The 25,834-nt window shown below is 38.2% G+C and overlaps 1 protein-coding gene across 1 annotated transcript in view; it reads left to right on the forward strand.

Annotated features, from left to right (window-relative positions):
• The window catches only part of TTC29 (tetratricopeptide repeat domain 29), a gene marked incomplete at both ends in the record, with an annotated part of 222,133 nt that overhangs the window by 51,859 nt on the left and 144,440 nt on the right, over positions 1-25,834 (forward strand). The window contains 2 exons of the mRNA XM_081303697.1: positions 20,526-20,738; positions 23,727-23,812. Coding sequence (XP_081159823.1) covers positions 20,526-20,738; positions 23,727-23,812 — 299 coding nt within the window. The remainder of the gene's footprint in view (positions 1-20,525; positions 20,739-23,726; positions 23,813-25,834) is intronic.

A 25,834-nucleotide genomic window follows, 5' to 3' on the forward strand; every position in this document is an offset into this window, starting at 1 on the left:
GAATTTCTGGCTCTGCTCCATGCATCCATCCAGAGGTTTGACAAGTAAATTTCTAGATCCTTCTTTATCATTGCCATTATGGGTCTGGTTTTCTCCCCCTGTACTTTCCCTTCTGTACCTCTCTATACATACTCCATGTTGACAAATCCGTCATCTGCTAGAACATCAGCCTCCATCCTCCCTCATCTAATAGATCCCTCAGTATTTAAAGTGACTAAGAAACCAGCCATGAGATCTGAACTGCACTCGCATTGGCCTGGGGAAACGAGGCCAAAGTTTCTATTAACCAGAGAACTTTCTGGCTCTCAGTAAAAGCAAACCCATTTTCTTACGGCAGCTTTCCTGGTGGCTGATTCCACATCATACCTAGAGGGACTGCTCGGGCCCAGAGCATTAGGCTTTCAGAGTCACAACCACAAAGGCCAGCTCTCATTCTGTCAAAGGACGGCTTCCTGTATGAGGCCTCTTGGGACCGTCCTCATCCACACCCCAATTCTTCTGACCTATCTCCTCTCTGCTTTGATCTCAGACTTGCTGTGAGTTTGGCCTCCCCATCTACCTCACCTGCGCCCTGTCTGTGATTCTAGTTCTCTCAGGTTGGTGGGGAAGGCCTTTTGTCCATCTGTCCTGCCGTCTCCTGGCTATATCTGTACATTGCCCCTGTTTTCTTTCTGTCTCTCCAATGTTGGTGCTGACAGCTCTTAGAAAACAGCCTAGAGAGGACAAGGACAGTACACATATCGGTGATTTTTTTTTCTCATTTTGAAGGACACTTCGATCGTATTTCTTATGGGATTGTTTCAGTCAGATTTCTGTTCTTGTGAAAAAGCACTTGATAAAATGACCTGAAAAAGAAAAAGTTTCATTTAGCTCCTGGTTTTAGAGGTTTCAGTCCATGGTCGACAGGTCTTATTATTTCTAGACCTAAGGTAAGGGAGAACATCTTGGCAAGGAGTGAGTAGTGGGGCAAAGCTCTCATGGTGGCCAGGAAGCAAAGAGAAAAGAGAGGAAGGAGCCTGGGTCCCCCTGTCCCTTCAAGGACATGCCCCCAATGACCTAACTTCCTCACTAGGCTCCACCTCCTAAAGGTCCTACCACATTTGAAGGACCAAACTTTCAACACACGGTTCTTTGGGCAACACTTCAAATTCAAACTATAGCAGAGTTGAATTGTTAACACCCAAAAAATGGTGAGTTCTTAACTCCCAATTTTGTGACCTTACTGGGAAATAGGACCTTTGCGTAAATCAAATTAACATGAAGACATTATAGGCCCTGAACCAATATGACTATGAACCAATATGACTACCCATTTATAGAAATGGGAACCTTTGTAAACAGAGACAGGCATGTACAGAGAAGATGATGGGAAGCTACAGGCAGAGCACCATCAACAAGCCACAAATCCACCAGAGGGTACCAAGGATAGGGCAGAGACATGGGACAGATTCTCTCTCACAGCCCTCAGAAGGAATCAACTCTGAATTCTGACTTCCAGACTTCAAATTTCTATTGTTTAAGCTGCCTAGTTTGAGGCCCTTTGCTACAGTCAGAAAACTAATACAGATTCCAACATGGTGGCGGGCGCGGAGAGATCAAGTCTCTAACCTCTTCAGCTGTGCGGGCATAGGGAGTCGTAAACAATCTAAATTCTGTTTGCTCAGGATCACTAGTCAATGCTGAACTGACGTGGATCTGGGGCGAACAGTCTGGGCCTCTCAGAACACACACTGAGTCCGAATCGGCTGAATTCAAGCTCCCGTTCGCCTGCTTCCCGCAGACAAACAGCTGTGACTCAGCACTAATCCATCCGGATGAAACAACTGGTCGGCCCTTCTGTTCCTACGGAGGTAAATGCCAACTGAGCCTTCATAGGTAGTGGCCACAGATTTGAAACGGGGCTTGGGAGAGACAGTAAGGACCCACCCGTTGCATTGGTCACCTGGCAAAGGGAAACGAACTGTCGCCATTTACAAGAGATACCACCATGGCAGAGAACTGACGTCACCAGACTGTGGCGGAGGAGATAACTTCATTGAAACCTGCGGCTACAGGTGTGTAATCCCCTAGCCTTCCCTCCCCACACATCGGGGAAACCTTAAGGGACCCTCCCAGGTCTCCCGTAAGGGACCCTCCCAGCTCTCCCGTGAGCGCGATAGCCAGACAGAGGGAATCAGATGTGGCGCGGGACAGTTGCGTGGAACTCCCGGCTACCGCTCCCACCAGTGCTGACAACTGAGGTCTCTTGCACCAGCTACCGGGGGCATGGCTACCAGAGTGCAAGTAAAATTTGCTGAGGATTCTCAGCCCCAAGCTCTACAAACGTAGGGTCTGAGGGAATGGCAAACTGGGAGAGTGTGCCCAGTCGTTCATGAAAACAGGGCTCCCGGGAGCAGCAGACCTGGCGTATAGCCAGTATTGTGGTGAGCGGCACCCATGAGAGGGGCCTGGCTACAGGAAAAGTGGGAAGTGACTAGACACAAGAGGAGGCCCTAGGCACTCAGGATTGGAGACTCGCCCAGTCTGGGAGGAGGAGCTGCTGCACAGTGATTGGTTCCTGCATATTGACAGGAGAAACGTGGCCTGGTGGGCACAGCGCCACCTACTGGAAGAGAAATTAATCAAACTCTAAGACTGCATTTATTAGTTTTATTTTTTTTCTCTTTTTTTTGATTTGGGTTTTTTCTTTCATTTTCATTTTTCTTTCTTGTTGTTTTTTAAATTTTTTTTACAATTTTTTAAATTTTTTTCTTCTAATTTTATATTAATTTTTTTATTACTATTTTTTTTTAATTTTTTTTCTTTTTTTATTTCCTATTTTTTTTCTTCTTTTGTCTTTTCATTTCTTTTCAATTTTCTTATTCCCCCTTTCCTTGAATTCTACCTGCTTACTCTCATTCTCTTTAGTGACTTCTTCCCTTCCCTTCTAATACCTTTCCTCCCAAGCATCAAATAAATTTATAGGAGTAAACAGTAACTCAGCAGTCAAACAGAACAAGAAGTAACATGAGCAACTTGAAAAAGCAAGGAAGAAAAGGAGTACAAACAATGCAGGACAGCCTAAATATTCAGGAGGACCTAGAGTCATCAGAAAAATGGTCATATAAAGAACTCAAGGAACACCTTAGACAGATGGAATGGAACCTTAAAGAGGATACGAGACAGCAAATTCAAGCAGCGAAAGAACACATTGAGAATGAATTACATAAACAGATAAAAGAAGAAGTTAAGCATCTTTATCAGGAGATAGAGATTATAAAAATAATCAAACAATAATTCTAGAAATGAAGGAAATGATAAACCAAATTAAAAACTCAATTGAGAGTATCACTAACAGAGTGGAGCAAGTAGAAGCCAGAATGTCAGATAATGAAGACAAAATATATCATCTTGAAAAGAGTCTAGCCAACTCAGAAAGGCTGGTAAAAAAAATCACGAGAAAAACATCCAAGAGTTATGGGATAACATAAAAAAACCAAACTTATGAGTCATTGAGATAGAAGAAGGTACAGAGATTCAAACCAAGGGAATGAGTAACCTGGTGAATGAAATAATTACAGAAAACTTTCCAGAAATAAAAAAGGAAACAGATATACAAATTGAATATGCATACAGGACACCCAGCACACAAAATCACAGTAGACCAATGCCAAGACACATTGTTATGAAGATATCCAATATACAGAACAAAGAGAAAATATTAAAAGCTACAAGACAAAGGAGACAGATTACATTCAGGGGTAAACCAATAAGGTTAACAACGGATTTTTCATCACAGACACTGAAAGCAAGAAGGTCATGGAACAATGTATTTCAAACACTGAAAGACAATGGATGCCAACCAAGAATTCTGTATCCAGCAAAATTAAGCTTCAGGTATGACAACGAAATAAAAATCTTTCATGAAAAACAAAAGTTAAAAGAATTTGCAGCCAGAAAACCAGCATTGCAAAGCATTTTGAGCAAAACACTACACAAGGAAGAAATGAAAAACAATAACCAAAACCATCAGTGGGAAGTGCCTCGGTAAAGACAGAGGGCGAGGGGAAAGATAATCATGGAGAAACAAACTAAATTTTTTTTAAAAAAGGATAAATAATCAAACATGGCTGGAAGTACAAACCATATATCAATAGTAACTCTGAATGTTAATGGCTTAAACTCTCCAATAAAGCGACATAGGCTGGTATCATGGATTAAAAAAACAAATCCAACAATATGCTGCCTCCAAGAGACACATCTGATTGGAAAAGACATACACAGGCTGAAGGTGAAAGGATGGGAAAAAATATACCATGCACACAGTCCTCGTAAGCAAGCAGGGGTGGCCATCCTCATATCGAATAAAATCTACTTCAAGACTAAGTTAATCAAAAGGGATAAAGAAGGACATTATATACTGTTAAAAGGAAACATTCACCAACAAGATATAACAATTATCAATATTTATGCACCAAATAATGGTGCTGCGACATTCATAAAACAAATTCTCCTCAAGTTCAAGAATCAAATAGACCACAACACAATAATTATGGGTGACTTCAACACACCTCTCTCACCATTGGACAGATCCTCCAAACAAAAGTTGAATAAAGAAACTATAGAACTCAATATCACAATCAATAACCTAGACTTAACTGACATATATAGAATATATCAACCATCATCAAGTGGATATACTTTTTTCTCAGCAACACATGGATCCTTCTCAAAAATAGACCATATATTATGCCATAGGGCAACTCTCAGTAAATATAAAGTTCTCTATAGGTTTAATGCAATGCCAATCAAAATCCCAATGGCATTTCTTGTAGAAATAGATAAAGCAATCATGAAATTCATATGGAAAAACAAAAGACCCAGAATAGCAAAAGCAATTCTAAGCAGGAAGTGTGAATCAGGCGGTATAGCAATACCAGATTTCAAACTATATTACAGAGCAGTAGTGACAAAAACAGCATGGTACTGGTACCAAAACAGGCGGGTGGACCAATGGTATAGAATAGAGGACACAGAGACTAATCCACAAAGTTACAACTATCTTATATTTGATAAAGGGGCTAAAAGCATGCGATGGAGGAAGGATAGCATCTTCAACAAATGGTGTTGGGAAAACTGGAAATCCATATGCAACAAAATGAAACTGAATCCCTTTCTCTCGCCATGCACAAAAGTTAACTCAAAATGGATCAAGGAGCTTGATATCAAATCAGAGACTCTGCATCTGATAGATGAAAAAGTTGGCTCAGATCTACATATTGTGGGGTCGGGCTCCAAATTCCTTAATAGGACACCCATAGCACAAGAGTTAATAACAAGAATTAACAAATGGGACTTACTTAAAGTAAAAAGTTTTTTTCTCAGCAAGAGAAACAATAAGAGAGGTAAATAGGGAGCCTACATCCTGGGAACAAATTTTTACTCCTCACACTTCAGATAGAGCCCTAATATCCAGAGTATACAAAGAATTCAAAAAATTAGACAATAAGATAACAAATAACCCAATCAACAAATGTGCCAAGGACCTGAACAGACACTTCTCAGAGGAGGATATACAATCAATCAACAAGTACATGAAAAAATGCTCACCATCTCTTGCAGTCAGAGAAATGCAAATCAAAACCACCTTAAGATACCATCTCACTCCAGTAAGATTGGCAGCCACTATGAAGTCAAACAACAACAAGTGCTGGCGAGGATGTGGAGAAAAGGGTACAGTTGTACATTGGTGGTGGGACTGCAAACGGGTGCGGCCAATTTGGAAAGCAGTTTGGAGATTCCTGGGAAAGCTGGGAATGGAACCACCATTTGACCCTGCTATTGCCCTTCTCGGACTATTCCCTGAAGACCTTAAAAGAGCATGCTACAGGAATACTGCCACATCGATGTTCATAGCAGCACAATTCACAATAGCTAGACTGTGGAACCAACCTAGATGCCCTTCAATAGATGAATGGATAAAAAAATGTCGCATTTATACACCATGGAATATTATGCAGCACTAAAAAATGACAAAATCATGGAATTTGCAGGGAAATGGATGGCACTAGAGCAGATTATGCTTAGTGAAGCTAGCCAATCCCTAAAAAACAAATACCAAATGTCTTCTTTGATATAATGAGAGCAACTATGAACAGAGTAGGGAGGAAGAGCAGGAAGAAAAGATTAACTTTAAACAGAGACATGAGATGGGAGGGAAAGAGAGAGAAAAGGGAAATTGCATGGAAATGAAGGGAGACCCTCATTGCTATACAAAATTACATATAAGAGGTTGTGAGGGGAATGGGAAAATAAACAAGGAGAGAAATGAATTACAGTAGATGGGGTAGAGAGAGAAGATGTGAGGGAAGGGGAGGGGGGATAGTAGGGGATAGGAAAGGTAGCAGAATACAACAATTACTAATAGGGCATTATGTAAAATTGTGGATGTGTAACCGATGTGATTCTGCAATCTGCATTTGGGGTAAAATTGGGAGTTCATAACCCACTTCAATCTAATGTATGAAATATGATATGTCAAGAGCTTTGTAATGTTGTGAACAACCAATAAAAAAATAAATTAATTAATTAAAAAAATACTCCAGTCTCCTATAGATGAAAAAAAAAAAAGAAAACTAATACAATGTTCAGCATGGTGTCAATGACCTCTGTAAGTAACAAGAGATATTATTCCAGAAAAAAAAAAGAAAAGAATATACCAACGATGGAATAATGATTCAATATACATGAAAAATGTGATGTTCCTTTATTTTTAAACTCTTGACATGTGAAAAAAATTGGGGTGGTGATCAATTGAATACCATCTAAATCGACACCAGAATATTTTCAAATAGTCCCTAATACTTCACATAAACAATCCTTTCCTAGCATTTTGGCCTTTTATTTTACTCATTTTCCATTATAAATTTGGCTTTATTTTTATTCTTAGGCATATGAAATGATGTTGATTTTTACAGCATTCAGTTCTCCAAAAAAGGTAAAAATACAAAAATTTAATATAATCAACATGGCACATCAAAATTGATAGAAACTTCATTGTAATTTCTTATTTGTCATGGAATAACACTTGCCAGTTTATTAGAAAAACAGCCTTAATAACTAAAAGACATGCAAAGGATATATCAGTTTTTAGTGTGGTATTTTATTTTCTCTTTCATTTTATTAAAAATTAATAGAGTTGTAAGCGCTGTTGAGTGGATTTAAAACCCATCAGATACACACAATCTCGACTGGGGCAGACTCTTGAGAAGGGCCTTGATGATGTGGAATGGTGGGGGACTCATTTTGCATGATATGCCCTTTTCTGATGTTAGAATGGGTTACTTTGTGCATGTGTTATTGTTTTTTAATTGGAGGAGACCAAGCTACTTTTAAAATATCTCAGAGAAGTATGGAAAAGGACAGAGGGTTTTATAATTGCTAAGAGATAATCAGGAAGACTAAAGAACTATTTATAAAGTAGGAGTGTGTGAGGCCGGGGAGGGGCAAGGGTGATTAAATGCACAGATTGGTCATTAGATAGCAAAGGAAGAACAATCTGCACAGATATTAGGAATATGGAACAAATATTTAAAATCAAAATTAGAAACGTACACATTCATACACATAGGTTAAATTAGTGGTAGTTGATAGACATTAGTGACTATCTTGGCTTTGGTATTTAGGTGGCAGTTGGCATCATGCTAGAGATGAAGTGTCACAAGGGAAAAAAATTAGAATGGGTAGTACACAGAGGTTGTCTTTTGATTCTGCCATTTGCTAATTAACTATATGAATGTAGGTAAGTTATTTGATCATTGTGCATCTTGTTTCCCTCATCTTTAAAGTGAGGGAATTGAAGCAGGTACTATCTGCTGTTAGTTCCCTTCCAGCCCCAATCTCCATGGCTGCTTAAACAGCTACTGAAAGATCGGTCACTAAAAACTTTTGTGTGTCAACTTACTTACTGGTGAAAAACAAATCTCAGTTTACAGAAAGCAGAGATGGAGCCTAAAATGTACTTCTTCGTGCCTCTCTGCATTGTTAAAACATAAAATCATTCTAGTTCTTCGGAGCCTTCTTTTGGGTAGGTGGGGTTGGGCCCCTGTCTCTTTTACATGCTCTTTCACTCCCAGGCTGTGCCTGTTAGTAAAAGTAGGCCTGGGAATAGTTACTCTGCTGTAATGACTGCACATCAAGTCTTCCCAAGCAGCAGTCCCAGTGAATCCCCTGGCGGAACTGAAAAAGTCCTCGGACAGACAAGCAGGGGAGGCCACGGTCAAGAGCACGAGAAGGCACCTGTGGGGGATCCCAACCAGCTTCTCCAACTTGGTTGCTGCTGCTCTTCTTTCCTTTGGTGTCTCCCTTCATCCCATCTCCTTCTCCTTTTAACTCTTGACAGTTCCTCTCAGTCCTCCCATCTTCTGCTCCCCTGTTCGTGTCCTCCAAGTTCCCTCTGTAGATCTACATTGACAGTGCTCCAGTGCAAGTCCGTCGCACAGCAACCTGTTATGAACTGTGTTTCCTTTGGGCTGGTGTTTTTGTTTTGCTTTGTTTGGGGGTTTTGGCAGCAGGGGGCATGCGGGGGGTGGGGAGTGGGGGTGGGGGTGCCAGCGCAGTTATGTCTGGAGGTTTTACCACTGAACTATATTCCCAACTCTTTTTGCTTTATTTTTATTATTATTATTATTTTAATTAGTTTAATTTAGAGACAGGGTCTAAGTTGCTTAGGGCCTCTTTGAGTTGCTGAGGCTGACCTTGAACTTGTGATTCTCCTGTCTGCCTCCCAGGTGGTCTGGATTACAGGCCTGCACCACCACACCCAGCCTGGGCTTGTGTTTTTGATTAGGAAACAAAACCACCTACTCCACTTGTGTTGGAGATTTTCTTATTGTTGGCATAACTGAAACTTTATACCCATTGAATAACAACTCCACATGTCCACCTCCCACTGCCTGTGCTAACCAGCATTCTATTTTTGGCTTCTGTGAGTTTGGCTACTTAGATTCCTCATAGGCAGCATTTGTCCTTGTGTGACTGGCTTGTTTCATTTAGTATTATATTTTATCTGTGTCACATACAACAGCATTTCCCTCTTCATTAAGCCTAAATAATTTTAAATAACACCAAAGCATGTCAGAGCCAGGCTGGAAACCTGTGCCTTTGGATACTTGGGTCAATGTTCTTTACATTAACCAACACTACCTTCCTGTACAGATATTTGCTCAGTGGAAACCTCATGAGGATGACCTTCTGGATTTATTTTTCCTTGCTATATTTTGATTAAAATTATGACAAGAAAAGACTTCTGAAATAATAGGACTGGCCCTGACAAAATTAGGGGTAAAAAAAAGTGTCTCTTCCTGTGTATGTCCTTTCTTATTTGTCCACTGGCCAAACCATTTGTCTTCATGGCCAGCCCAAGATTCCCATGCAGCGTTCAGGCAGTAACCCATTCCATCAGGGTCCTTCATCATGTGATCCACGATACCCTCCTAGACTGTCCAGATTCTACATTATAAAGGCAACTGCTTAGGAAAACTAAGGTTATTATCAAACAGAGGGCTTCCAGATATGAAGAGAAAAGGTGGCGAGAAGACTGGTAAACTGAGTCGGTGGAAAAGGAAACTTGAATGGCTTTATAAAAAGTTCTTTTGTCACATGTTGAAATCCATGTGTGAATTGGGCTGTTCAAGAATTGTCGGGGACATTAGGGAGAGGGGAAATTTAGGAGTATGAATTTGAGTGAGGACAGTGGCAGATCTGTTGGCTGAACAAATACAAAAGAAGAATGATTTGCAGATATCACATCAGAAGAAACAGATCAGGTTTCAGTCATACGGCAGAGATTGCAGAAACGGGGGGGAAATAACTTTATGTGAGTATATGTTACACAGAATTAGTAGCTATATTCCTGGTAAAGTGTACATCAATTTATAGGAAAAATGTTAAGGCAATTGTAATTTAATAGACAAGGTTACAGACAATTCACCAAAGGGGAAATATAATGAATACATGAGAAAATAAGCCATTTCTTAAAATCAATTTGAATAATTGTGAAGTACCATTTAATACTTCTTAAAATTGCAAAATAATAATAATCATGTTTTCTTAAAGTAACACTTATGTGTATTGCTGACAATATTGTGAATCACTTAAATGGCTTTGGAAGGTAATACAACAATATACAGCCTTTCAAAGTACAATTATGAAAATATGTAATATGGAAAGTAGTTCTAATAAAATAATCTAGATAAGCAGAAAAATTATATTTAACTCTCTGCAACTATGTAAAAATTATGATTGGATATAGAAAAGAAATACAGCAAAACTGAGCAAAATAAGTACTTTTAAGTGATTGATAGTGTCATTGTTAGCGATATTTAATATTATGTGTTTTTAGTGTTTCATTCCTGCTGATTTTATATTTTTGCCCTTAAAAATAAGTAAATATACATTACATTATGCCTTTGCTATATGTTAATTTTTGCTTTATTTATTATATATTCAACACTCTTTTGTATTTTGGGTCAATGGTAGGACAATTACCATCCCAGTTTGCCTGGGACTGAGGGAGTTTCAAGAACTCATGGCTTTTGATATTAAGAACAGGAAAGTCCCTGGTCAATGTATGTGAACTGGATTCCCTAAATAGAGTAAATATTAAAATTTTCTTCAATCTTTCTCAACCTAATATTTTATTCATGCATTATCAAATAGCGAGGCAATAACATCTTCATAATTTTTTGCTAGTAGACTTTTGATAAGCACCATATGATTATTTTTAGTTTTCAGTGATTCTTATTTTCTACTTAAATTGCTATCATATGTTAAAATTTACAACAGTGAGCCTTCCTTTCCATACAGGGTGTTACAAGAGAAAATGGCACTTAAACTAGCAAAGGTCATCTTTTTTAAAGGTTCAGCTCTGGAAAATAAAATTATTGATAGTTACTGTGAATATTTGAAGGAGAAAAAGTGAATGGAAAACAATTCCAGCAAAACTCTCGAAGCTGTAGGTTTTCCCGTCTGTTCATCTAAGTCCTAGTCATACCTTTAGCACGACTAAGCAAGTTCATTGGGAACATATTTCCCTCTGCTAGTAAAAATAAATCCTATGTATTTGTTTCCCCACACTTGTATACTGATTCTAACCTTGCATCTTAAAAGTCTCTTGGATGAAATTTTTCCCAAAAGATTCTCTGGAAGAACAAACCCATCATTCCATTCAGGTTCCCTAGTAAGGAGTGGGAATAAATCCAATCAAACAAGAGTCTGATATAAATCTTGATGACTCCAATACATCAGTCGCCCAGAGTCTTGGGCAAACTGCAGGCCAGTGGAAAGCACCTCCCCTTCATCTCTGGGTGATTGCAAAGCTCAGGACTTCTGGCTGCTAATACTCATCATTCATTTTTAGCCTAAATTCCTCAAATGAATTTGAAAAGTGGCTTCCAGAACATATCTTCTAGGTACATCTTACTAAACCCATATTAGAAACAGAGTCCTTGACACTTGCATGTGAGAGTGAATCTAATAGTTTAAAACTTTTTTTTTTTTTAGAAACCATGTGGATTAGCATTGCTATTTCTGTATAAATTAATTGTCCCTTTTCGGGCCATGTCAGTTTATTCTCCATCTACTATGTGTACACATTCATAAGGCCTTATAGTGTTTAATGAAGAGATCCTTTTTAAGTATTGATAGCCACAAGAAAATTATACCATGTTTGATCTGTGTTAAAGAATCAAAGTCCAAGATCTTTGAATGGAACTTAGAATAAAAATGTAATTAGGTTACATCCCTAAAGCCTGATATATCTTTAAACAAGACTGCAAATGAAACTTTATTAGAGCTTCAAATGAATTATTTCCTTGCCTTTTTTTTTTTATTCATTTTCTTCCCCTTCTCTTTCATGTCTGTGTTACCGGCATTGCTGCTTGCATTTTACCTGTCTATTCCGGGGTGTTTTAATTATTTACTGCTTAACGAGTAGCGCACAGAGGAAAGCCTCGTTCAGAGGTGCTTTCTCTGCAGCAGGTTTTTCTGTTTCAAAGCTTTGCAAGGAGGCCATGAGTAGCTGCACTGAGCCTGCAGTTCTGGCTGCACCGATTGAACTGTTCTGGGGGCAGTGTTTCCTCTGCCTGTCTGAGAAGAGACGCTGCCTCGGGAATATCTCTGCAGCAGTGCAAATGGCCAAGAGCAGGGCGAGTGTTGGGTGAGAGTTGGATGAAGTTCTTTCCAATTAGTGGCTTGAGCAGCATTTAATCTGAATGAGTGATACCGTTCCATAACATTTAAGTCTGAAGACATTTAATATAACAGGACCAACCAGATTCACTCCAATGGGTGAACATGAAAACACACACACACACACACACACACACAGATATACTGACACACATGCCAAGATAACATCACATAAAAAGTTACTGAATGTCCATGAAGCAGCAGGCATTCAGCATGGAGCTGCATGTTTTTACATGCAGCCATCCTTTAAACTTGACCTTGTGGTTTTTATTTCACACCCTTAAATAAGGGATGCTCAGGGGCAGTTGTGTGTGCATGGAGCTATAGCATCATGGTACTGAAGTTCAAACCTTGGGCTCTGTCTGAAAGTCAAACATTTGACACAGTTTCCATAAAAGCTTGGGACATCACTTCTGTCCACCCAAGGGTCAAAAAGGTTCTGTCTGTCTATCTATCTATCTTGTGCCTGGCACATATTGACTGTTCAGCTAACATTATTATTCCCACACACACACACACACACACACACACTCAGCTAAATAGATTTTTTTTAAATTTTGTTAAGTAGGTGTTTTTTGTTTATGTTTTCGTGACAGCCAAAATAACATATGTTCATTGTCCATCAAAGTGAGGATGCAGGGCAGGGGGAGTTAGTACTCTCCTCTCCTCCTCACCTCCGTCTCTGACACTCAGTACTCAGGCTCTGTCTCCACGCCTCCCTCTTTGCTCATATAAACATACACAATTCAGATTGAATGTGGTTTATTTAAAAACCTGAGCAATATGTAATGTAGGTGGAAATGACATTATTGATTAAGTCCGAGCAATATAATTCAGTAGTTGATCTGCTGTCGATATGGACTTTAGTTTTCCTCAGACTTTTATGCCTATCAACATCTTTTACTTAGTATTTTTAAATAAGGTGAAAACATAATAGTAAAATAATTTGTTATATGAGGAAAAATGGCAAAGTCTACAAACTCTACAAGGTTTGTTAATGGCTAGTATTGATTCCATAGTTATATATTATCCAAATGTGTTATGTTTAAATTGTTTTATTCTTTTGAGTAAATTTGATGCCTTTAATTATGCACTTCTAAGGACAAAAAGTGCTTTATGCTTAACTCCTAGACAATACAAACCCCAGGCAGAAATTGATGGAGGCTTATAGCCACGGAGCAGTTAGACCTGGGCACTGACCACAACTCAGCTATTTAAATCATAAACACAACAATTAATAACAACTCGGCCAGAATATTTTGGAGGTCAAGGCAGATTTTCTGGATTTTTAAAAATTAACTTGTTATGGCAGTATGTAAAAAAGTGGAGGCGTAACCAATGTGAATCTGCAATATGTATATGGGGTAAAAATGGGAGTTCTTAATCTGCTTGAATCAAATGTATGAAATATGATATATCAAGAGCTTTGTAATATTTTGAACAACTAATAATAAAAAAAGTTTTAAAAAAATTAACTTGTGTTAGTTTTGCTGACTTCAGACATAAAGACCTTGATGAGTTTCCCCTACACCTGTCTTGCTGTCTAGTGGGACCCTTCTCACTGTCTGCTTTAGTGACTGACAGTCTCTAATCAGTGTGTGCTGGATTCCTATCCTGTCCACCTGAAATCTGTGCTCAGAATAATAAAGAGAGGATTCAAATTTTAAAATAGCCTCTTAAATTTCTTCTAAGTATCCCAAAGTAGTTACTCAAAAGTTATGAGCACATTTTCCTCCCATTTTATTAGGGATGCTATTGAATTACAGAACAAAATCTTTGTTTTCCAGCATTCTGTTGTGCAATGGTGTACAGTGGGTTATAGCCCACAACAAATCTCCTACAGGAGATAAACCCTTGAAAGTTGACAGTTTCCCCTGGAAGTGTGACAAGCCCTTAAGTATTTCAGCATACGGAGTGCTGTTATAATTATCATAATTGAATGTAAAAACTGAAAGATAGTATAAATTGTTCATGCAGTTAAGCCGAAATGGAAAGCAATGGCTCTTGTTTTTACAAAGGGCAATAATATTTTTCTCTTTTCGCTACTGTTCAATATTGCTTCTAGCAGATTTTATGTCTACATCGCACAGAATAGTAACTTAACGCCAAAGATGTCCAGTAGCTCCGGATTAAAATGTAATATAATATACATAAAGCTTTATTGTTCCTTTAGGTTGTTGTTTTAAACTAAAGTGGAATATTTCCCTAAAGTCCTCAACAAATGTGCACAATTTAAAACTAAATATACTTAAGACATGTACCAGGCTGCCGAAGAAATGGGCCTTATGGACCTGTCAAATTATTTTCATGCAATTGTTTCTGTAGCGTTATTTTTACTGGCAAATGTACAAGTTGATAGAAAAGGAAATAATTAGCTACTTTCACAATTGCTGAGGCATGGAGCTAAAACAGGCCAGTCTATGTGTCTCAGAGATTGTGACATTTTAAATTACCTGAACAATACCAGCAGCCATCTTTGGTCATAATTAACACCTTGCCTAATTAATGTCAGGTCTGCAGAGAGTCCCACTTTATTTATGAAATTTTATTTTATTCTAACCTGCTTTTGCCCTTACAATATTGCAAACTTTGGGTTTATTTGCATGCTGTTTTCTTAAGCGGAACAACTTCTTTTTCCTTTCTTTTTTTTTTTCTTTTTCTTTTTTTGTTTCCCTCCCCCTTCAAGTAATCAATGCACTGCTGAATGAGTTCATTTTAATGCACTCAATCATGCCTCTAATGTTCGTAGCTTACGGGCGCAAGCATCAGTAATGCAGGAATGTTATATGGCTTTAGTTTGGGCCATTTCATAAAATATTCATGGAATCAAAAATGTGCATCAAAATAGCGGCTGGGAGAATTACATTTATGTTCCTGCTTTTATGGCAGCTTCACATTTAAACCCATTTGTGTTAATATCTAGTCAATCTTCCTACTTTAAAAAAAAACTAAAATGGGAGAGATCATATACATTCTCCTTTGCTTAATATTTGTTCTAGACATCTGCTGTGATACAACAAATATCTATAAACTTTCAGAAATGTTGTGCAGAGAGGAGGGGTAAGCCACAATTTGGAGAATATCCAAATATATAAAATCTTATTTTCTCTACATAGTGTTTGTCTTAACATCCCACCATGCATTTTGCAGTTTACCACATTTTTGTCTGGGTTTTGTTTGTATTTTTAAATAAATGGACAGATTTCTCGTTAGGGAGGGCTTTAAATAAAGTAAAACTCCCTTGAAGTAGTTTTATTTTAAGAGTGCACTTTCCTTTGGGTGAATAACTTGAAATTCATGCCAAAACTCCTTACTGTTTATGTAGATGTTATATAATTTTGTTTAAAAGTATAAAATAAAGTAAAACTGAGGCTTGGCCCACCCCTGCTCTTACCTGGGTACTCTGGTGTTATGCAGTTGTTCACAGCATTCTCCTAAGTTATGTTTTCTGACACTTTTTCACATTATTGCAATAAACTGACTACTGAATGTATCCACAGAGGGTCATCTTTAGCCCTTCCAATGAAACACTTCAGCTCTGTGTTCTTTCCTGGTTCACATGAAATATTAGTGGGACCACCTGGAATTATGCTTGGTGTAGAACCATGTTCCAGGCACTTAGTTGGCAAGAGTTGGTGTGTCCAGCCATTGTGGCCACTGTTGTGACACTTCTTACTCATGGTGGTGATTCCCAGTACCACATGACCAGGCTTCCCCTGGGGAGAACTTCCTCTGGCCTCCTCTTTTCCATGCTCTTTTCTATTAATGCTTTTTTGTGTGATGTGCATATAAGCTCCTCCCTCTGCCCTTCTTCTTCAAGGGAAGCCATGTTCACACTTGAGAATTCCAGAAGAGGACAGTCCTTGGACCCTTGGCCTAAACACGTGTTCTTGTCCACTAAAAGACTGATAGAGGGATCTAGAAATCTCAGCAGTTTCTGATATATTGAAGCTTATTATTTGGTGACAAAGGGTAGGCTATAAACTCTTTGAGGAAGTTACAAAGGGATGCTATAAGCCCAACTTGAAAATCTGATTTATTATCTTCATTGGTATTTATATTTACCTTTGTCAATTTTACAATCTCTCTCTCAGGAATATTAAATTCAAAAATTTCAGATAAAGCAAAATGCATTTTGTCTCAATAGTTGTGTGGTCAATTAATCAGAAATTTATTCAGAAAGTAAGATCGTTGTTAAGGTCCAAGTCAAATTTGGAGAGAAAGATTTGATAGAAATCTCCTTAAAGACTGGATAGTCATCCTTAAAGGAAATGCTTGCTTGTTTAAATTACTATGCTGCCTTCATTGCATGAACCTATTTTTTAAACATTTTTAAATCAAATATTATGCTACGTTTGTGCTTTCAAATTCTGACCAGCTTTTAGGAAGAGTAGCCAAGTAGCCAGGCTCCGTGGCACATGCCTGTAATACCAGCGGCTCTGGAAGCTGAAGCAGGAGCATCAAGAGTTCAAAGCTAGTCTCAGCAAAAGTGAGGCACTAAGCAACTCAGGGAGACCCTGTCTCTAAATAAAATACAAAAAATAGGGCTGGGGGTGTGGCTCAGTGGTGGAGTGCCTCTGAGTTCAATCCCCGGCACCTCCATCCCCCTCAAAAAATAAAAGTAGCCAAGTTATTTGTGTGCTTATGGTCATTTGGATCAATTCCTTGTTGGCTTATTTGCTGCCACCAAATAATTTTACAAACAAATTCCTACAGATGAGAAGGACTGAAAATGAGACTTCTGTGTAGGAACTTTCATTTTAAACAGCACTGACCAGAACCCCAGTAGCCTCATTTGTGGCACAGTGGTATAAGAAGGGAGGCCAAGTCATCAGTAGCTGGATGAGGCCTCAGCTGACCAAGCCTGGAACACCCAAGGAAAACCAGGTGTCCCCACACAGGTTATATGGTTTAGGGGAAAGCAAGGAATTTGAATGTAGTTGGTTAGTTATACAACACATTCCTCAGAAAGTCAGAAGCATATCAGAGGCTCCTCTCTGTACTGTTATTGGAGGTTACCTGTGACAACCTGAGTTTCAGAATGATAGAACTGGAAGAGATTAGAAACCATGCAATTAGAACATTGCTTTAAACTCAAGATATTTATGTCCAGAGAATTTAATAGGCCATCTAACTTCCTGTCTCCGGGTTTCTTGATCAGTATCAGATGTGGTAGACCCAGTTGTGTGGGCTTGCAACAATCTTGGGTTTAGATCCTCATCATCACTTACTTTAAATCTGGCTTATAATAACTGAATCATTTAATCTTTGTGAACCGCACTTTCCTCTCTAGTGAAAAAGTAATAGTCATATCTACTTCACCAGTTTGGGGAAGGCTAAATAAGATAATTCATGGGGAAGACACCTTCCATTTTGTAGGCCTTTAGGAAAGGCCAATTTCCTGTTCTCTTTTACTTGAGTATCTCAAGCTCACGGGGGACTTGAAGTAGACCCTCTGAGAGCAAACTATGGACAATAATCATAAGCAAAGTAGTGCATGATACTAGCCCCCAAAGCTCTAGCAAAAATACAATTCAACCACAAAGACTATTTCTACTTATCTATTTATCAGAAGGTCATTTTCCATTCAAACCCATGTTCCCAGAACCTCCCTTACTTCATTCCTGCTAGATAGCCTGTCCAGGCAACTTAGCCACCCAAGACTCAGCAACTCAAAGCAAGTGTGGCTTACAGACACTAACCCACCTTGAATTCTCTACCCATTCCCTCCACCTCTCCTTTCCCTACATCAACCCTCCTCTCCTCCTTCTGCCCCCAGGTAGATCAAATATTTGACATGGCTGTCATTTCTCATTTACTATTTGCACCGCTATATTTTGTTTGCATCTAATTCTAATTAACTGGGTTACCTGGAGCTTCATCTCTTTTACAGTACCTATTTTTTTATGAAACAATCTGGTTTTCTCAGCTTCTGGTATTCACTGTTCCCTATTCATATGGCTCAAAAGATGCATGTGTCTATACTTTATGAATAGATGGATACTTTGGGGAAAAAAAAAAAAAGAAGAAGCAGTCCTGTCTACATCTTTCCAGGAATGTAGAGCTATACTTTGCAGGCAGAAATATAGTTAACAGAGGAAACAGAACACACATTTATGTCAGTACTCCACTCCAGTTTTAAAAAACGAGGGTCATGGGTATTTGGAGGAAGGTGTTTCTGGCAAGAGGTGCTACAGGAAAGCCAGGAAAAACTATGCCGCTTTTGTAGGAGGAAAGAAAAAAAAATTGTCAGCAAAGAGGAAGAGATCAACTAGAGGAGTGAACTTGAACTTTGAAAATTAGTATCAAAGTGAAAGAGGAATTGGATGTTATTTTTAAAATAAGTTATATTGCACTTATATCTCTCATTACAAAATAAACACATTTTGATGATAGAAACTTTAGAAAATGCCAATGAGCAGAAAAGGTAAAAAAATCAAGAAAAATAAGAAAGGAAATCAGAAAAGAAACCAATTATCACCCATGATCTTACTTCTTAGCTAATAACGCTTTGAAAACGTTTTTTGACATTTTCTGGTATTTTCACTTACAGACACCTGCCCATGTAATGAAATATTCTTTGTAATGCCAAATTTGTGGCTTGGTAGTCTTGTCTCATGTGAAAGTTTCACACTGTCCATTTATAAACAGCCCTGCCACACCCATGGTCCTCTCTGGCTCTCTCTGCTGACGTTCCCTCTGCCTGGTGTGGCAAGAACTCAGCACGGCCATGTCTTTACTGACATTTTGTGCCAGTCATTTGTGGATGATCCATGGCTGTTGGTTGTCTTTCTTTGGGATTATTATTCCTATTTGTGTGTGTATTCTTTAATACCACTTCTGATAACACACTCAGTGCAAAAAAAAAAAAAAAACCAGAAATTATATGCAATAGTCATGGTGGCAGCTCCTACCCGCGCCATCCACAGAAACACGTTTGAGGATTTATGTTGACCTAATATATAACGCAGAGTTTATTCATTTAGGATCATATGGTTATATGGACTCAGCTAATTCTTGTTTTTCTCAGGATGAGTAAGTTGGACTTAAAGAATACAACAAATTAGTGGTTATATTTCAATTGGCTATTAAATATTTTGGAAGTATTATCATTACCAACTGATAACACTAGCTATGTTTATTGAGCACTAACTCTGTAACGCGTTGAACATGCATTTGTTCATTTCTCACAATAGTACCTAGTTACACTCTAAAGCTGTTTCACAGAATAATAAGCTAAGGCACAGAGAGGGCAGGGATTAGCCTGAGGCTAAGCAAAAAGTAGTAAAGCTGGGATAGAACAGGCTGTCTGCCTGTAGCCTGCACTCGCTCTTCTCCGCTGCAGTGGAGGGCCTAGGTAGAAACCTCTTTTCATTAAGCTCAGTGATATCATTTCAATACCATCAAAGACCATTTACATTACACTGTGTGGTGAGCATTTGCACAAGGTGATTAACAAGTAAATTACAACGTGTAGCAGGGAGCTGCAAGCTTCTCTTCTAGAAATGTTAACTCATGTTTGAAGGAATAAAATAATTTAAGACTAATTTAGAGTTTTGGCTTTGGGGAGATACATTTTGGACCGTATTATGGGGTATACAATCCAGAAAGGCAATTAAACTACATCCTAATTATTCAAAAGTAAACAGGTTTAGTTTTCAAATTAAACAAATGCCTCCCTCAAACTTTGAGAGACAGCTTAAAGATCCATAATATTGGTGTTTGAAATCTGTACCAGATGTACCCTTTCTTAAGATATCTAAATCCTTCCCAAGAATGAAGAAATTGCCATCTCCTGGGAAAGCGACAGAGAATATTGGGTGAGAGCAGGAACTCTGAACAAAATTTTCTGGACCTATCACCCACTACCTCACCTGGCCTCAGTTTTCTCTTCTGTAAAATGGGATCATAACAGCCCCACTCCACAGAATTGTTTTGAGGATTAAATGGGATCTGCATGTAAAGTACATAGCACAGTTCCTTGTAATCAAGGTGCTCTGTAAATGTCAGATGATATGATTGGGATTCATGATTGCTGCTGGACTTCCACTCTGTCTCTCAGCATGTGCAATCCCAGTCTGGCCTCACTAGCTGAAGTACGTCCCTCTTGCAGGTGTCAAGCCAGAATTCCTGCTGAATCTGAGATCCAGTTAGTAACAGCCCCTTTAACTCCTTTTCTGCCTCCAAGATCAAATTCTTCCCTATATTCCATGCTAGTAAAGCTAAGATATACTCAAAATTTCTAAGAACATGTTCTGGCCCGTGGTTTATATTTATGAATGGCTTTTATTCTTCAGGTCAGCTTCTGGAAGCCGCTGAGCATTATGAGGCATTCCATCAATTGACGCAGGGGCGGATATGGAAGGATGAGACAGAGCGCTTTCTCAACATGTGGGCCTGCGAAAGTCTCCTGAGGACTTACAGATTACTCTCAGACAAAATGCTGGAGAATAAAGAATACAAACAGGCCATCAAAATTCTAATAAAAGCGTCTGAAATAGCCAAAGAAGGTGGGTGGAAAAGAACCCTCTCACATTGCTTTCTTTAATGGACAGACACTGGTTCTCCCAAGAGTGAAGTGAAACCCTTCAAGTGTTAGGGTGATTATTTCCTATGAAATGCAAAGACAAATGCCATCAATATACTTTCAAATTTCACTGTAAAACAGAGGTGGCTTAGTGCTGACAACAAGAAATCCATTAGTTCCTTGAAAGCTTTATCTCCAAAATTACAACCCGCTCTGGATAGCCTTGTAAAACAAGGAACCCACAATGAGAAGATAAGGTCACCTGCAAAAGTTAAGTGTGTGTGTGTGTGTGTGTGTGTGTGTGTGTGTGTTAAAAGTTGTATATTTCTAGCAATCTGAGAGAACTTTCATTGTTTCTAAATTTCCCATATATATAGTCAGATAACTTGGAAATTATGATAAATATTTAGTTAGGGATAACAGGAAAATAGGACTTCAATATATTTTGGACAATTGGCTCTTAAAAGGTGGCATCCGAAACATCAGCATCACCAGGAGGCAGGATATGAAAGCAGCATCTTAGGTCCCAGCCCAGGCTGCCTGCATCAGAATCGGTGGGTTAGCAAGATCCCCAGGTGATTCATATGCACATCTACAACAGGAAAAGTGCTTTTGTGAGAGTTGCTCACATCCTTAATGTTCTATATCATTTATGACTGTATATAATATAAGGGGAAAATTTGGAGCATATCCTTATAAGCTTTTAATTTGTGAAAAACAAGGATATTTTGTTGCCATGTAGGAATTTACTAATAGACTAGCATTTTCCTGAAGGAGAAAAAATTCTGCCCTTAAACTGAAATTCATAAGCTCATGGATATATTTAACTGATTTAAGTAACGGTTGGCTTATTTGAAGTAAACAGAACTAATTTGGGGGGTATAGTTTTTAATTTACCAACAAGTGAAAGTGAACAGCTTATTCTTTCAGTTACTTTTTTAAAATAAAATTAATTGAAATAGTCACAGGAAATCACCGTCGTTGAAAGACATCCCACTAAATGAACAACTTTTGAATAGATGATGACCTAGTACCTTCTCCAAGGGGGTCGATTTCAGCAACCAACTTTTGTTGCATGAAATTGGCGAGAACTTCAATATTAGTAGGGCACCTATATTTTACTTTAGGTTCACATTTGCTGAGTTGTAAGAGCATTCACAAAAAGAAAAGGAAGGTGACCGGGGCCTCTGCTAATGGAGAGAGCCCTACCAAGCAGTCTCCTTTCTGAAAGCATCTCTCACTTTCCAAAGGACAGAGAAGGGGAACAGAAGAAAACATACTTCTTGTGCTGTAATAATTTGTGTGTGTGTGTGTGGTCCTGGGGATTAAACCCAGGGGAGCTTCATTTTTTATTTTTAGTTTTGAGATATGGTCTCAATAAGTTGCTGAGGCTGGCTTTGAGTTTGTGATCCTCCTGCCTCAGCCCTTCAATGCGCACCACCACACCCAGCAGATATCCTCTTTTCTTTCTTTTTTTTTTTCCATACTGGGTATAAACCCAGAGGCATTTGACCACTGAGCCATATCCCCAGCCCTTTTTATTTATTTTTTAATCTTGAGACAGGGTCTCACGAAGTTGCTCAGGGCCTTGCTAAGTTGCTGAGGCTGGCCTCAAACTTGTGGTCCTCCCACCTCAGCCTCCCAAACCACTGGGATTATAGGTGTATGTCATCATGCCAGCTAGCCTTTTTTTCTTAATGTCTTCCAATGAGCCACTGCTTCATGAGTGGTCATTCAGTGAGTGGTGAGATCAACTGGCTGCCTGGAGGATTGCTAATTCATGAAATACTTCATGATTGGAAAGCAGGGTTCAGAAATCTACTCTCCCAAGAACAAAACCACATGTGGATCTGTCAGCATTGGCATTACCCAGGTATTAGACAGAAGCTAATGAGTTCCAAAAGTATAAAAAAGGAAAGTATTAATATTAAAATAAGAACTTTAAATAGTTCTTTAAAATATATTAAATATATATGTTACATTAATATACTAAAGGTGAATAAGCTATAGATTTATCAAATGGTATGATGAATGTCTTTTTAAACCATATGTTGCACCTTTATACATTTTGCTTTTGGAAAGAAAAAATGGGTAATTCCTGGAATAAAATTTATCTCCCAAGAATTAGAAAGGCTTAACTCCTTAAAAAGATGATGAAAAGCTTTACCAGTGGTGAGCAGAGAAGAAAGAACATGTTTAGATTTCAAAATGTGGATGGAATTTTGTACCAAGAAGTCAAGCTCTGTCATTCTCTCTCAAGGTTTAACCAATAAATAGCTTTTGAATTGAACATAACCAGAATAACAATCTCTTATTTGGCTACTCATCTGCTCTGTTGGAAACTTAGATGAATGTCAGTCATGTGGTGAGTGAAGGTACAGCAGTTAACGGCTGGTACCCTCACTAGTCATTACAGATGCTGGAAAATGGTAGGCTGATAGAAAGGGTATACCTGCCCATCAAAATTACGTACTGAAACCAGACTGAGTGGATTACAGGAGGATCACAAGTTCAAAGCCAACCTCATCAATTTAACAAGGCCCTAGGCAACTTAGTGAGACCTTGTCTCTAAATAAAAAAAAAAAAAATTAAAAAGGGCTGAGGATGTAACTCAGTGGTTAAATGCCCCTGGGTTCAATTCCCAGGGTATCAATAAATAAACAAATGAACAAATAAATAAAATGGTATAATGGTGGGTAGATAGAGGGAAACCCCTCATCGTTAAATATCTCATGAACCTTACTCTAACACCTGGGATCCAGTAACTTATGTTTACATTGGTCTTTGTTTTATTCAGTGCACAGCTAGGCTTTGGGGATCATTGATAAATCTGTATACTTTTTTTTTTATTGGTTGTTCAAAACATTACATAGTTAATCTGTATACTTTTTAAAATAGCAACTTACTGCTGGTAGTTGTGATAAATCAATTTCTTTAATACCACAGTAATATTTCTACATCTGTATTTTAGCAAATAACAAAAAGATGGAAGGAGAAGCTTTGTATTACTTGGGCTTAGCACACCTGGCTGCCGAGGAACAGAATACTGCAATGACAGTAAGTTAAAGTGAACTTTTAATTATTGCCATTTTAATTGCTATTTTATTATAGTATGTGCTATTGTAAGGCCATCCCAAAATGTATCAGGCTTGACATCAGTGTGCCTATTTACTTGACTCAAACAGAATAGCCGTGTGTTAGAATCATGAAAAAAAATTTTTTTTATTCTATTATTTACTGAAGGTGGGATATAGTTAGTTACTATGAAATACTTTAGAATATGTAAAAGTTAAAAGTATGGAGTAATATTACCCCTGAGCCTCTAATATCACTAAGGACAAGAGAGAATGGGTTCAAATGAGAGAAAAAGTAAACAGATAAAATTGCAGAAATTCCCAGTTTGATGTAGGATACTTTGCTTAAAAATACTGTTAATAAGTGATCTCAAGAGTTGTACTGATGTAGGTATTCAAGGTGTGAGTAGGGAACGTGGCTAGTCTCATCTGAGAAGCATCCTGCTCAGGACAGTATTAGTAGTTGCCTATATTGTGACCAGATTTTTTGGGGGGACTGAAATACTATCTATCTATCTATCTATATCTATATATATATATATATATATATATATATATATATATATATATACACACACACACACACACACACACACACACACATACAGTTATCTTTACTGTATTTTAACTGAAGTCATTTCCTGGTCTTTTCTTACTTTTAATATATTTAAAGTGCAGTTCCTATTTCACTTCACATTCATCCATCCCCTTTAAGGGATTTGATATACAGTAATATATTATTTGATATACAGTATTATCTTTATTTTTAGCCTTGAGGATCTTGTTTGTGTCTTTAGATATTTACGCTGTGTAGGGTTCCTACATATGGCTCGATGTTTTCCTCTAGCTTCCTTACCACCAGTCTTCATAGAAAACTTGGGTTTTCCTAGGTGAGCATCCCGCTTCCAAGTTTTCAGTTAATGATATGCATTCAGCAACAATCTGCTCCAGATTCTTTGGGGACTATAGAGACCAATAAGATGCATGCTTCCCTTTAGGGGTTAATTTAGTCAGGATAACCAACTTATAAAGATAACTATAATTCAAAGCAGGATGAACAAGGGGTTTCTAAGGGAAGAGGGAAGAGGTTGATTCCAACACTGAAGACCAAGAGGTTGCACAGAAGAGCTATTGGGGAGTCGGGTTTCTATAGGCAGAAAACATGAGATCCAGAGTGAAAGTAAACACACACACACACACACACACACACACACACACCACTCTATATGAGCCTACTAAGTGTTCTGGGAACATGAAAAATGAAATGCACTAGGAGTTTAAGTTGAAAAAAAGTGAAAACTAGCTCATAGATTCTCTCTCACATGACAAAATATATTCCAGCAATGCAGTAGAGTGCACAGTGAAAAGTAAGCCTTCTCTCCATCCCCATATTCAATCTCATAGTTCTTTTCTCAAGAACAAATGCAGTTACAAATGTCTGGTTTAACTTTCCAAAATATTCCATGCATGCATAACGTACATGTGCATATAAATCTGAGTCCTTTTGGTTATTTATAAAATGATAGCATTTATACACACCCCCCTGCACCTGGAGTTAACTTCTTCCGTATTGAAATAGACATATCTTATTTGACTTTTTTTTTACTGTTCCAACTCTATTGGGGTATGAATGGCAGATAAACAATGCATATATTTAAGATGCAAAATGTGATGTTTTGATGATGTTAGGACAGCCTAATCAAGCTAATTGTCCTAGCCATCACCTCACATATTTGTCTATTGTTTTTGTGAGAAGACTTAAAATTACTCTGTTAGTATATTTTAAGTATATGATACTTTGGTATTAACTGCAGACATGCCTTGTTCTATAGTACAGCCACTCAATGTGCCCCTGCCACACATTGAGTGGCTGTACTTATAATGTATTTAGCCATCTCCTACTGGTGGGCAATAAGATCATCTCCAATGCTTTCTTATTACAAAGGAGATGTGGCAATGAATAACTTTGTCAAATGTGACAAATTTATCCATAGGAGATTCTCAG

This window comes from Spermophilus citellus, assembly GCF_964194105.1.
Source record: "Spermophilus citellus genome assembly, chromosome: 8".
Classification (NCBI taxonomy): Eukaryota; Metazoa; Chordata; class Mammalia; order Rodentia; family Sciuridae; genus Spermophilus; species Spermophilus citellus.